The 14,025-nt window shown below is 42.2% G+C and overlaps 1 protein-coding gene across 2 annotated transcripts in view; it reads left to right on the top strand.

Moving 5' to 3' along the window:
* The window catches only part of LOC139227558 (NAD(P) transhydrogenase, mitochondrial-like), a 90,662-nt gene extending 80,955 nt beyond the window's left edge, over nucleotides 1–9,707 (top strand). For both annotated transcript variants that reach the window (XM_070858404.1, XM_070858405.1), the window contains 3 exons: nucleotides 802–920; nucleotides 4,996–5,111; nucleotides 9,431–9,707. In XM_070858404.1, the coding sequence (XP_070714505.1) occupies nucleotides 802–920; nucleotides 4,996–5,111; nucleotides 9,431–9,577 (382 nt within the window). In that variant the 3' untranslated portion in view covers nucleotides 9,578–9,707. The remainder of the gene's footprint in view (nucleotides 1–801; nucleotides 921–4,995; nucleotides 5,112–9,430) is intronic.
* The last annotated feature ends 4,318 nt before the right edge of the window (nucleotides 9,708–14,025 follow it).

The following is a 14,025-nucleotide window of genomic DNA, read 5'->3' as shown; positions in this document are numbered from 1 at the left end:
GTCATTATTTTGTTTGTTCACGGGATATGGCGTCACTGGCAAGGCGAGCATTTATTGCCCATCCCTAATTGCCCTTGAGAAGATGGTGGTGAGCCATCTTCTTGAACTGCTGCCGTCTATGTGGTGAAGATACTCCCACAGTGCTGTTAGAGAGGGTGTTCCAGGACTTTGAACCAGCGACGATGCAGGAACGGCGATATACTTCCAAGTCAGGATGGTGTGTGACTTGGAGGTGACCTTGGAGGTGGTGGTGTTCCCATGCGCCTGCTGCCCTTGTCCTTCTGGGCGGTGGAGGCTGCAGGTTTGAGAGATGCTATTGAAGAAGCCTTGGTGAGCTGCTGCAGTGCATCTTGTAGATGGTACACACTGCAGACACGATAGTGGAGGGAATGGTCCAAGAATAACTCTGATAGACTATCATACTATTCCTTGTTCCTGCTTTTAACACCATAGATGTCAAAGCTACTGTTAATTCCTTGATGTAAGGTTTACAGGTAGCCTACATAATACTTCAGTAGACTAGATGTTACAAATACAGCAACAAATGTCCAAGAGGAAGTAAGCATTTTTGAAGTCTGCATCAACAAACGATTTTCATGATGGAATAAGCCAGTTCTTTCACTCTGAAAAAACAATGTTGCCAGTTAAGGCAAGGAAACAGATCAATTTGGGCTCTTGACCAAGACACAATTCGATCTTTAAAACAAGCAATTGAAACTTAGCTACAAATATAGAAGATGCTTATTGTATTTTCCTAATATCAAAATTGTTTTCAGTAATTGTTTGAATTATATTTTGTAGGTTTGGAATACATCCTGTTGCTGGTCGGATGCCCGGTCAACTCAATGTACTTTTGGCTGAAGCTGGTGTACCTTATGATATTGTTTTAGAAATGGATGAGATAAACGAGGACTTCCGAGGTGAGAGCAAAAAAAACCTGCCAGAAACTAGGGCAATGTCCTCTCAGTGCTATCTCTGCTTGTGTTGATGTTCCAAGCGACGTTGGTTTGTGTTAAAATCACATGTTTAAAGTTTAACAGAAAGTGACATATATATAAATGCTCTTAAGTTCTGCTTTGATTTCAAATGAAATCAAAATGTTGGAAATACTCAGCAGGTCAGACAGCATCTGTGGAGCGAGACACGAGTTAACGTTTCAGGTCGATGACCCTTTGTCAGAACTGGAAACCGTTAGAGATATAACGGGTTTTAAGGAAGCACAGAGGCAGGGAAAGGGGGAAAAGAAAAAAAGGGAAGGTCTGTGATAGGGTGGAAGGTAGGAGAGATTAAATGACAAAAGGAGATGGTAATGGGACAAGTGAAGAAACGAAAGATGAATCTGGAGGAGGTGTAAATGAGAATGTCGGAATCATCAGCTACAGCTGCTTTTCCAAGGAATGGGAGCCGAGGTTGTGATCTGAAATTGCTGTACTGTGTTGAATCTGGAAGGCTGTAAAATGCCTAATAGAAAGATGAGATTTTGTTCCTTGAATTTACACACAAACTCTGCCTCCGTTTATTCAGGACGGCAGCTGTCGCTGATGATTCATTTCCTTGCCCTCTCCCACCTGACCTGGAGAGAAAGTAAACCTCTTAAACAAGTTTCTGTCCACTATTTTCTAGTAAATGATTGCCTTTGCAGATACAGTGAAGTAGTCAAGAATAAATGCTTTATTAAAAGAGAAATAGAATGAGGGCGAGAATGTTTGATGTTTCCTGGCTGCATATAGTAGGTGTCTGCAGATAAAAAAGCAAGACTTGCATTTATATAGCGCATTTCACGACCACCGGATGTCTGAAAGCGCTTTACAGCCAATTAAGTGCTTTTTTTTTTGGAGTGTTGTTACTGTTGTTATGTGAGAAAGCCGTGTGATTCTGAATCTCTGTCCATCTATAATTATCAGTGTATGTTGCGCGAATGCTGTTCACCCAGTGTCAAAACTGTCGCATAGTTATTTCAAAGTGGAAAACTAAAGTTACTTTAACTGTATCTGAATGCATGACTGGTGCTGTACAGTCTGCATTTTCAAAACCAAAATGATCGGGTACATTTATTCGTGAAGTACGGTACACCGTCTTTTCGATTAGTGACTCATTCCATTACAATATAAGTTACCAAGAATTGGACATGAATTAACAAAAGCATATTTCTATCCTAAACAGTTCAGCAAGCTGGGTAATATATATGAAAATTGCCAGCAGGCTAAGAGTTAACACTAAATTTACATTTAAGATGCTAGAAACCAATACATGCATGGAGGTAACAAATACATTTGCGTGGGATTAAGTGCAAGGATTTATTTGTTCATATGGCAACAGGCACTGAAGAATAATGACCCCTCGTGTACGTGCAGGTTTAAGGAGAAACATATGCTCCACATTTATTACAGGGTTTCTGTTTGCTTCTACTGTTTTGAATGCAGGAAAACTGATTAAACAATATCGATAGCCGAGACATTGTGCCATGAACTGGTAGTTGCACTTTCCTCTTGATTCACCACCACACAGTGAGTTTCCAGGGTCATCCAAGGATATCTGGAGAGGTACTGAGTGGAGGTGATTTGCTCTCCTGCGGGAAAGAGGAAGGAAGGGAAATATCAGAAAGCAAGTTGATTTATGTCATTCTCGAGCATATCCTAGCAGCCAGTTCAGAAGCGGCACTGGCAAAAGCCTAGGAGCTAGCTGCCTGTCCTTTCAATTGGTTAATGGTGCATCTGCGTGTGGCAAGAGATATGCCTCTTGTGGATTTGTGGGGGAAATAAACTTGAATGCGATGTGGATACAGGCAGCAGAATTTTGAATGAGCTGAAGTTAACCGAGGGTGGAAGATGAGAGGCCGGCCAGGAGAGCATTGGAATAGTCAAGTCTGGAGGTTACAAAAGCGAGGGTTTCGGCAGCAGGACCTCAGCTCGGTCAAATAGGATATCGAGGTTGCAAACCGTCTGGTTCAGCCCCAGACGGTGGCCAGAGAGGGGGATGGAATTTGTGGCAGAGCCGAAGACTACGGCTTTGTTATTCCCCGCTATTGAAAGAAATTTCAGCTCGTCCGATATTGGATTTCAGACAAACAGCGTGACAAATCCGAGGCAGTGGAGGGGTCGAGGGAGGTGGTGGTGAGGTAGAACTGGGTGTCGTCGGAGTACATGTGGGATAGACACAATATTTTACCATCGTTCCACAAATGAAAATGGACTGCAGCACCTCCCATTTTAGAAAATCTTCTCCCTGGTGGTAGGTAATCTTTCCCCACTCTTTGATTTAAAGCTTCAGTTTAGTCTGTGCCCTCAGCCCTTTTGTCCCGGCTGTCGGTAGCATATTTCCTCTGCTGTCTGCTATGTCAGAAAGAGTTCAAGGTTCCATTTATTAATTATTTTTTTTGTCTGCTACCAAACGGCCCACATTCTCTTTACAGTTTTTGGACATGCAGTAATGGTTTACTTTTCAAGTTTATTGATTTTGTTGTGAAAACTGTACAGTTCTGGTGTTGATTTTCAATGAGAACATCTTGAGTTGCAGTCCACCTGAAATGGACTGACTCTCCCGCCACTGCCTGCTCCAAACAAGGCAGCTTCTGGCTTTCCTTTTCTGATCTGGCAATTCTTGGAGAGTTTCTTTCCGTGCTCTTGAGGATGCTTGGGGGTCTTGGTGCCACCTCTTCTGTGATAAGAATGAAGAGTATTTTTTGTTTATTTGTTCTTGATGTGTTTGGTCTTGGGATGTAGGTGACACTGGAGAGGCCACATTATTGCCCATCCATATTAGAAGATGGGTCTTGTTGAACTGCTGTAGTCCTTGTAGTGACAGTGCTTCCACAATGGTATTCGATAGGAAATGCAGGCTATTGACCCAGTGACGGTGAAGGAGCGACAATATATGTCCAAATCATGATGGTGTGTGACACAGAGGGGAAGTTGAAGGAGGTGGTGTCCCCCAAAACCTTACTGCATCTGTCGTTCTGTGTTGTATTAGTTGCAGGGGAGGGAGATGCTGATTAAGTAACCTTGCTGCACTGCAACCTGCAGATCATGCATAGTGACCATCGTGTGCCCATGGTGGATATTGCACCCAGTGGGAGGGCCACTGACCAAGTGACTACTCTGTTCTGGGATGGTGTCGAGCTTCTTGAGTGTTACAGCCGCACCCATCCAGGACGGTGGTGAATATTCCATCACACTCCTGACATGAGTCTTGTAGATGACGGAGAATCTTGTGTGGCACGAATGTTACCTGCCATTCCAAGCATGGATGTTCTCCAAATCCTAAATTAGGCTGGTATGGGCTGCTTCATTATCGAGGGAATTGTGAATGGAGATGACCACTTTCAAGTTGCCAATGAATAGCCCCACTCCTGACTTTATGACTAAGGGAAGGTCATTACTGAAGCGGCTGATGATGATTCTGCACAGAATGTTTCTCTGAGGAACCTCTGCGGTGATGTCCTATGGCTGTGGTGACTGGTCTCTGACGACCACAACCATTTTTCTTGATCAGGTCTGACTCCAGTCACAGTAGGATTTTCCCTTTGAACCCCATGACTTTGGTTTTTCCTGAAGCTCCTTGGTGCTACACTTGGTCAAATGAGAATCAGGTTTTGTATGCAGCATGGTGAATGGCGATGGTCAACTTGACTCCTTGGGCACAACTTTCTTAGAGTCACAAAGTTCCAAATAGATTTTGCGCTGCAGATGATATCAAATTCCTAGTATGTGGATCGGGAACATTTCTAGCTTTACGAATGCTAAGTGCAAATGAGTTGGCTTCAGTATGATCGATTCAGGGTCTGATTGTCAGTTCACGTAGACTCTTTTGTAATATTTATTCTGACAGAAACAAATTTTTCTTGAGATTTGTGAGTGTTCTGTAATAAAGCAATAGGCAGAAGATTCGAAAGCAATAAAATATTCCTGTGCAATAATATGATTTAGTTATTTTATTTAAAAACTGTGTCTTCAACAGTAGAAGAATGCTGTTAAGCTGTTGTTTCTGTATCCTTAGAAACGGATTTGGTTCTGGTTATTGGTGCCAACGACACTGTGAATTCAGCATCACAGGAAGATCCTAATTCCATCATTGCTGGTATGCCTGTTCTGGAGGTCTGGAAGTCCAAGCAGGTGAGCAAAAGTGTAAATGTATGGTTTTGGTACAGAATGGTGATTGAAGCAGTGCTGAGGTGGAATCGTGTAGTTGTCAGTCATCCCGTGTCTCCAAAAGCACGCGCCCCTGTTTTTTGCATTGCAGAATGTAGACACCTTGACTAATCCTTATTTATTCAAAGCTTGTTTATGTGTTGGGTCTGAAATCATACCAGTCTTTTCATCTGGAAGCTCTTGCTGCACTCCCCTGTGAGCTGAGAGAACTGTGCCGAAGGAGTCACAAAGTTGGGGAGAATGTGTTTTCCCTTGTTAATGACATGATGGTTTGGCATAATTTAAGATGATCTAGCCAGCCCTGACAAAACTAGTTTGAAAATACCAGAGAAGGAGGTCCAGACTCTCACCACTGCCCTGGTTTCAAGAGCTTTAGGGTTGTGACCGACCTTGTCAAACATACCAAATATGTTTTCCAGAGCCTCTGTTGCAACTCCCATCTCTGGCCTGTCAAACATGGAAACATCATTACTGTTTCGACTCTTGAACTTTGAACTTTGTTCTTATTGCTATTGCTCAGCACGATAAGTATTGTTAATATGATGTTTTAAATTTACAAAACTAAGATTTAGTTTCAGGTGCTGCACGTCATAAAATAGAGGAGTTATAAGATAAGTGGACTGATGTTTAAAATAAGAGTTTCACTGTTTTTGTCCAAGCATAACTTCTTGGCAAAATATAAATAGAAAAGTGATTCAAAGAAGCGTTACGTCAGTTGAGGTGGATTCTTGGAAATTGTGGATACATTTTCTTTCCTTATTATTTTTGACAAAATATCCAGTGGGATATGGTCAAACGCAGACATTTAAGAGACATCAGTACTGCGGAATGTAAATGTTTTCCAATTTTGGCACCCAGTGTCCACACTGAATACTCTTGAGGCAGATATAGCACAGCCAAAGGCAACACTCCCTCCAGTGTGCTCCAATATATTTTAACACCAAACCTCAAAAGAGTATCTCCCGCTGCGCGAGTGTGGAATTTCAGTCTCAAACATAAGCCATCTTTGAGTTCATTGGGACTGCCAATTCAATACCAATTAGTGTCATGTTAAAGATATTTGAAATTCTCACTCAAACATAATTTTGCTCCAACCTTCGCATTTTTGACACCTATCTTTATTAGGATGCAACAGTATGAAGAATTTTTATGAAGGCTTTGTTGATTATTGGGAATTTTGCACCAATCATAAAGTAAGGCATGAAAAGAATCAAGACTTGGCCCATCAAACTTCATCCTTCCACAGACTTACAATTTTCCCTCTTGCTACGAAGTTTGTCGTGCTGCCCTAAAGTTATTTAAGAAAAATTGGAGAATTTCCACTGGGTCATACCCTGTATGTCCACTTATATTTTGGTGGCAGAGTGTATACTGAGCTAAATTGGTGAGAACACAAAGGTTGGTCCCGTCTGGTGCTCTTTTGCAACATCCTAACCTTGGAATGTCTCAAGGACCATTCCATTGTTGATCTGACTGAATGGCCCATGAAGCATTCCAAAACTAGGCTTATTCTTCAGACTGTAACAATGTTGGCTTCAATTCACCGCTCTGTCAGCAAATGTTTCTGTCTGGACAATAAGCATCGCAGCAATTGCTCTAGGTCCTGAGTTTGCCTCCTCTTGCTGCTGAGCTTGTGTCCAGCCTCCCAGGTCTCGAGCGCTTTTCCAGATCCCGCTACCCGTTCCGGGTCTCCTCCAAGTCCTGAACTCTTTATCATATCCTGAACTGTCCCCAGGCCTCCTCCAGCTCCTGAGATCTGTGCATGCTCATCATCTTCATAGGCAGTCCCTTGAAATCGAGGAAGATTTGCTTTCACTCTTAAAAATGAGTTCTTGGGTGACTGAACAGTCCAATACGGGAATTACAGTCCCTGTCACAGCTGGGACAGACAGTCGTTGGAGGAAAGGGTGGGTGGGACTGGTTTGCCGCATGCTCCTTCTGCTGCCTGCACTTGGTTTCTGCATGCTCTCGGCGACGAGACTCTAGGTGCTCAGCGCCCTCCCGGATGCTCTTTCTCCACTTAAAGCAGTCTTTGGCCAGGAACTCCCAGGTGTCGGTGGGCATGTTGCAGTTTATCAAGGAGGTGTTAGCTTAAGGTGGCGTTAGCAGCCATGTCATGGTGAAGATTGTATGGTGCTGTGGCAGTTACTATAAAAATATTGTGTAGGTGTTATTACTTGTCTGAATTGATTTTGTAGATAAATAAACTAGACAATAGTTCTTCAAAGAAAAGAACAAGGTGAATTTATGTAGGTATCTCATTTTTTCCACAAACTTTTGCTTATAGACCGCCTTCCTTGTGCATTGAGAGGATTAGGCGATGCAGTAGATTAGACAATTATTTTTCATTTCTTGGACCTGGATTCAAATTCAGCGCTTAATGTAACGATGAGTGTTGTCCCTGCTCAAACTAAGATCTTTTATGACATGGAGATTTTTTTTTTCCTATTCCAATGTAAACATCTGTCTACATTATAATCCATCTGTCATTCCTAATCCCAAATTCAGATCTGAGTGCATTCTCCTTTTGACATGCCAGCTGACTAAATAAATGGGGGCCCTCAGCAAATTTCCCAATTGTGTATCATGGTTGGATATGAATAATGTAAATGGCAAGTGGTCCAGAGAAGTGGAAGGTGACTAGACACTGCGTCAGGCAGAGCTTTTCCATTGATCGATGCTTTCTGCTTCTTACCACCAAGCCAGTTTTCAGTCCAGCTTCAGAATTTAGCCATTTTTTCCATGAGCTTTAATAATCGTGTGTGAAACTTTACTGAACGCTTTCTGAAAATCCAGGTAAATTAGAACCACCAGTTCCATATTGAAAAAGTTTTGATTTTTGTGGTTACAGTAACTGTTTTTTAATTCCCTAGGTTTATGTTTCATTCTTTTACTGGATATTCTGCGCCCTCCAGTACTGCGGTTGTGTTTATACAGCTCGTCAAAAATATTATGTAGCAGAGCAGCAAACCGCTGACTCGCTTTCATTTCCTTGAAGATTTTAGAATATATTTACCACTTACTGATTTATCTTGTATTCCCATTGTGGGGGAATCTAGAACTCGAGAGCATAGTTTCAGAATAAGGGGTCGCCCATTTAAAACGGAAATGAGGAGGAATTTCTTCTCTGAGAGTCGTGAATCTTTGGAATTCTCTGTCCCAGAGAGCATTAGAGGCTGGGTCATTGAATATGTTTAAGGTGGGGATAGACAGATTTTTGAACAACAAGGGAGTCTAGGGTTATGGGGAGCGGACAGGGAAGTGGAACTGAAGCCTTGATCAGATCGGCCATGATCTTATTAAATGGCCTACTCTTGCTCCTATTTCTTATGTATTCCCTTTTAACATTTTCAACTTTGGTGATCACCTGCACTACAAGCCTCGGCCCTTCACCTTGGTTTTCCCCATTTTCTTGTTGACATTTAATTCTTTTGTTTCTTCATAATGCATACTTTATTTATCTCTAAATATATCACACTCTTTAAACAAAATCAATGGTTATTGAATTTATCAACAGTCTGCCATTTCCTGTTCCCCTATAATATTTCTATCTTGTTTATCTACCACTTATGTAGCTAAAGGCATCTTTGGATCCTCTCTCCTACATTCGCACATGCCTATTGTTCTTTTGTCACTTTCTTAAAACATTTTTTGTGAATTTTGCAATCGGCAAGATTTCCGGGGAGTGGCAGAGGTTACATTTCAGGCAGCGGCCAGCACTTTCAGGTCAAGTACAGCATGGTTGAATGCAGAGTAAGGCCATCTCTACTTGCCCCAACAATGTGCCTGAGCTACATACTTCGAAAAGCACCCTCCACTTCACTAGTGTGACATTTCTCCACTTTTCACACCGACTGACCAGTGGCAGCTATGAGATTATAAATTAGTATTTCATTCGGGGAAGTTTGTGCAAATGTAGAAGCCCTAACATAGAAAGAGGCAAGAGATGATTGAGATGCCAGAATAGCATTAAAGTTAAGTATTTGTTTGCCAAAGTTGCATTTGATTTTCAGTAAGTCAAGTTCATACAAATAGTGTTAACTATATTTTTTCAAAATTATGTTTTGAGTAAAGTCACAATCCAGCTAAAATACGTATTCTGGGAATTGTGACTACTTAAAACAAGTAGAAGCTGTACTGGCGAAGTGACACATGTTGGTAGCTTAAACCAAAAGTTTACTTTAAATATTTGATTTAAGACCCCAGAAATTCCAGTCGAGTGTAACTTTGGGCATAAGAATTCAATGAAGAGCCATTTATTTGGAACTTTCCTTCTTCTTCAGGTTATTGTGATGAAGCGAACACTCGGAGTTGGCTACGCTGCAGTTGACAATCCCATCTTCTACAAACCCAATTCTTCAATGCTGCTTGGTGACGCAAAGAAGACATGTGATGCTCTGCAGAGCAAGATTAGGGAGATAGAAAAATAAACATTGACACAGAAATGTTATACTGAATGAACCTGCTATTCTGTTCCAGAATGTCATGCTTTGAAGATTACAGAAACTAACAAAACACATAATCCAGGGGAAATGTGAAAATAAATATTTTGTTATATTACGTGCATTCAGGTTATCTTTTATTACCCATATTGCTTTCATGGAAGTTCCAGTCATAGTACTTGCATCAAATTATAATAAATTCATTCCAGGTTAGATCAGGAGAGACTAATACTTGCATCACGAGTGGGGGTGTATCACTAAACTCCTGTTCATTATTTATGGGTTCTTCATTTTCGATTTTATGTTAAATTATTTAGCAAATGTTTGTTTTATTTTGGAATCATTGACCGGAATTTTCTTCGGGGAACTGGGTTTGTGAGGGGGCAGGTGGGTGGGGGAGCGGGGGCGGGGTCTGAGGCAGGCAGGAAACCCGGGAGGCTGGGTTTTCCCGCAGGCCCTGCCGACTTTACCGGCAGGGCCTAACTTGAATGTGAGGCCTCAGTTTCCCGCCTGCAGCCAGCCAGTTTGAGAGGCTGACTGACTGCGGGTGGGTAGGTCTCAGTTGCGAGGGGTCAGTCTGGGAGGGGCGGTCGGCAATCCGGGTGGGAGGATCGTGGCCTGGAAATGCAATTGGTGGCCTCGGGGGGGGGGGGGGGGGCGTCTCTGATCGCGGGGGCTGGGTATTGTCGGGACCCTGGATCCAGGAGGTAGGTATAAAGCCACATGCCTCCTGGATGCAGCAGTCCCCACCTTGGTTTAACTGCCGGGTTTCACAATTTATGTAAAAGCCATCCATGGGCAATTGAATTCAAAATGGAGGGGAAAATAGAGACTTCCAGTCTCATTACAATATTTAAATTGAGGTAACGCCCCTGGGAGCGGGTTGGTTGCCTGTCCCGCCTCCGGCAAAACCGAAGTGGGCGGGTCGGAGGTGGGATCAGTTCGGTATTCCCCTTTTTTAACAATTTAGCTGCCCCCCCACACGCCAAGCCCACCATGTATTTATGGGAAAATTCCAGCAATTAAATCCAGCTGAAAATTAGGGAAAGAAATGGGGGCCGAGGGAATTTAGTTTCACAAAAAGCTTTTGCAGAAAGTTTTCCAATTGTGCTCGAGTTATTTTTAAATGTTTTCCAATGTTCCTTTCCTTAGAATGAACCGTTTGTTTTGAGGATTTTATTTTGGCCTGGAATTTGCGGTTCGGATGATGGTGAGCCGGCCGCATTTGCCACAATTCAACCTTTGAAGCAGACGCATGCAGAAATTCCGACGTTGTGCTCTGTCATTTACTGCTCTGACACAGGCGGCACTGTGCGCCCCCTCCCCCCCGCCCCCCCCCCCCCAGAGCCAGCAATCTGTGCAGTCACTCACAAAATAAATGCCTTCAATTTTGGTCATCTTTATTTCGGGTTTGCCTTTTCACCATGCGAGAGCCCCAATCTTTATTGTGCTCTCTCATTTTTTTTAAAGTTAGAATTTTAACAGTTTACCCACTTCCTTCATTGATGTCTGTAAGAATTCTACGTTTTGATTGGCTACTTAGCTTGTTGACATCACAGCAGCTTGCGCAAGGGAATCCCCATTATACTCTGTTGACTTGAATTGGACGTCAGAAAAGCCAAACTTCTCAACGCAGAGATTGCGAGATCTTTGTGCGAAGCTTACTTCGGGCCCAGTGCCAAACACCCTCGCTTCACCGCTGACCGCAAATTTCGGGCCATTAAATCTTTGTTTAAAATTCCCCAAATGACAGGGAAGCGACTGAAACCCATGTGGCATCAGGAGCATCAGCCTTTGGACTCGAGGCCAAGAACCCAGCAGAGAGCAGGATGAAGGCGATGGGAAGGGGGGAGCCTGTAAAAGGGAGGAAAGAGTAAAGCTTACAGACAGACCAGGAATTCCAGAGGGGAAACTTGGCAGCTGGCAATCACGTAGTCGGCAGAAAGAAATTGATAATGTTACAAACTTCACTTGAGTGACTAGCCTTCTGATGGTGTGCTGGGTGGAGGTGCCATCTCCATTACTGGTGCAAAAATTGTAATAGATTTTGAAAATCACATTAGGAGGCATGTCTTCAAAAAAACATAGAGCTATTGTTATTAATGTGTTAAATACAAAAATATATTTAATCACAATGTGACCAGTGTTTCACTGTGTTCAAGAGATTTTGGTATGAAACCGAAGTGTACAAAAGTAGATTATCATAGTTTCTTTTTAATCTTCCTGCAGGGTTTATATTACCAACTATGTGAGTATGACATGCTAGTTTCATGTTAGAAAACCGGCTATGTGACAAAAAAAAAGTGCTGGAAATCTGATTTTAAAAAACGGAAAATTTATGAAGAAACAACAATTTAGTCATAATTTGCAGGACAAAGACTGGGGATTATTTTGGGTGGAACCCTTCAATGGAAGAGAGTCATGAAGATATAATAGCCTTCCATATTGTAGCAGAATCAGACTGTTAAGTTCCTAGGTGGGTGGGAGATGATGTTGTGCAAGAACAATGAGGACATAATTATAAACTGACAAAGTTAAACTTGTAAAGAATAAAAGTTTTGTATTTAAAATTGGCCTATGGAATGAGTAATATGATCATTTTTTCAGCATTTTTTAATTGTAACTTGATGTCTTGAACAATATGAAAATGTGCTTCCATATTGTATTTTCTATGTGAATGAGCAATAGCTAATTACAGAAAGTTCTGTACATACTTTTTCTGTTGTCATCACTGGCATAAACCAATGGGAATTTATTAAGTACAGATCTTACTGATAAATAATATTTCAGCTCAAAGGAGTTTTGTTTTATTAAAGCCTAAATGGGAAGATCAAAACAAAACTAATTAACAACATAATCCAACAACTACACAAAGCAGGTAGTGCATAGTGTTCATAATTACTTCACTCTGTGAATAAAGGCACTTTTAAGTTTATAATAGACTGATTTTGTGGTAAAGGTAACGGTGAGCACTGGTCGCTGATATTAAAGAGTAAATCAGACAACAGCTAACGGTGACCGCAGATATGCAGTTGAATGTGGAAATCGGGAAGTTGCTGTACTCCACCAGAAGCTTTGCTATAACATTATCTCGCCAAGGGACTCAGCATTGAAACACATGGAATGGTGTGAAGTTGCTGTACTTGCGTGATAGATATACACTAAACTCGCCAGAAAATGTTGGGCTTCTCCATTCCAGTGTAAGAGAATTTTTAATGGCATGATAAGACTTTCATTGCTGCCAAAAAACCTTTCTGGCACAAATAATTAGCTTTTACAAGTGTGGAGTCTCGTTTCTTCAGATTTTAGTGGAGATTTAAAAAATATATATATTTTTTTTTTACTTTTCCTTTCTGTCTCTTATCTCTCAATCCAATCTTTCCCTCTCGTGCTTTCCGCACATGATGTGGCATTGAATTAACTATTCTAATCTACACTTCCTAGTTTAGTCTCTGCCTGCTCAGTAACAATTCTTCCATCGGATTGGTTAAGGAGATACACAGTTGCTTTCCCTGTTCACACGGGTCCTAGATCCACTGTAGCGGGTGCTGCACTACATTAGCTTTCTGATCACAGCAAGTTCCAGTGCAAAACTCAACAGAAAAACTGGGTAAGTGTCTGAACACTGGCGCCATTCATTCACCACTTGCTGCAAAATCTGGACCAATATCATAGAGGGGAGCGAATTGAGCTTAAACCTACATACTTTGGGGGGGGGGGGGGGGGGAAATACCAATTGGTAGAGAGGGGAAGATTACATTTTGATTTGGTCCAATAGGCTGAGAGAACATCTACTTGAAGTCTGCAACCTGTGTGAGAACACCAACGCAGGTCGGGGCTATAAATAGAGCTGGAGCGCCAGGCCCTGGAACATCGTGGGCGAAGGTGCGGCTAATGATGGTATGGGGTCCAGAAGAGCCGAGGGCCCAGGGGCAGCACGGGCCAGCCCACACTGCGATATGTGTGCGCACTAGGGCCGTGCAGCAGAGCAGGTCTCCAGTCATCCTGCTTCAACCCTTGCTACTGGATAAAGGCCTAGCTCTGTCAAGCCTGTGTGGTGGCTGATGTGCAACGGTCACCACACACTTAAAAAAAAAATCCATGCACAGGCATCTTCCACCCCCTCAATTGGAGTTCAGGACTGGGACATCGGGTTCTTCATTGAAACATCTGTGAACTCTTATGGAAGCAAGTCATCCTCATTCGAGGGACCACCTATGAGAACATTACAACATCGTGGTGGCACTGATCAACACGTTCCTTAAACAATACAATCCTAAGTCCAATGAGCAAAATATATAATCGGAAGATATTAGATTGTTTATTTCTGCTTGAAGTTGGTAAACATAATGGGATAGTTACTCCATCTGTATTAAATTGTATTGGAAAAAAATCAAAATTGCTGGAAACACAACAGAACTGCCCACATCTGAAAA

Source organism: Pristiophorus japonicus, chromosome 17 (assembly GCF_044704955.1).
Source record: "Pristiophorus japonicus isolate sPriJap1 chromosome 17, sPriJap1.hap1, whole genome shotgun sequence".
Lineage (NCBI taxonomy): Eukaryota > Metazoa > Chordata > Chondrichthyes > Pristiophoridae > Pristiophorus > Pristiophorus japonicus.
The sequence above is the reverse complement of the archived record's forward strand: the minus strand, read 5'-3'. Positions and strand labels throughout refer to the sequence as shown.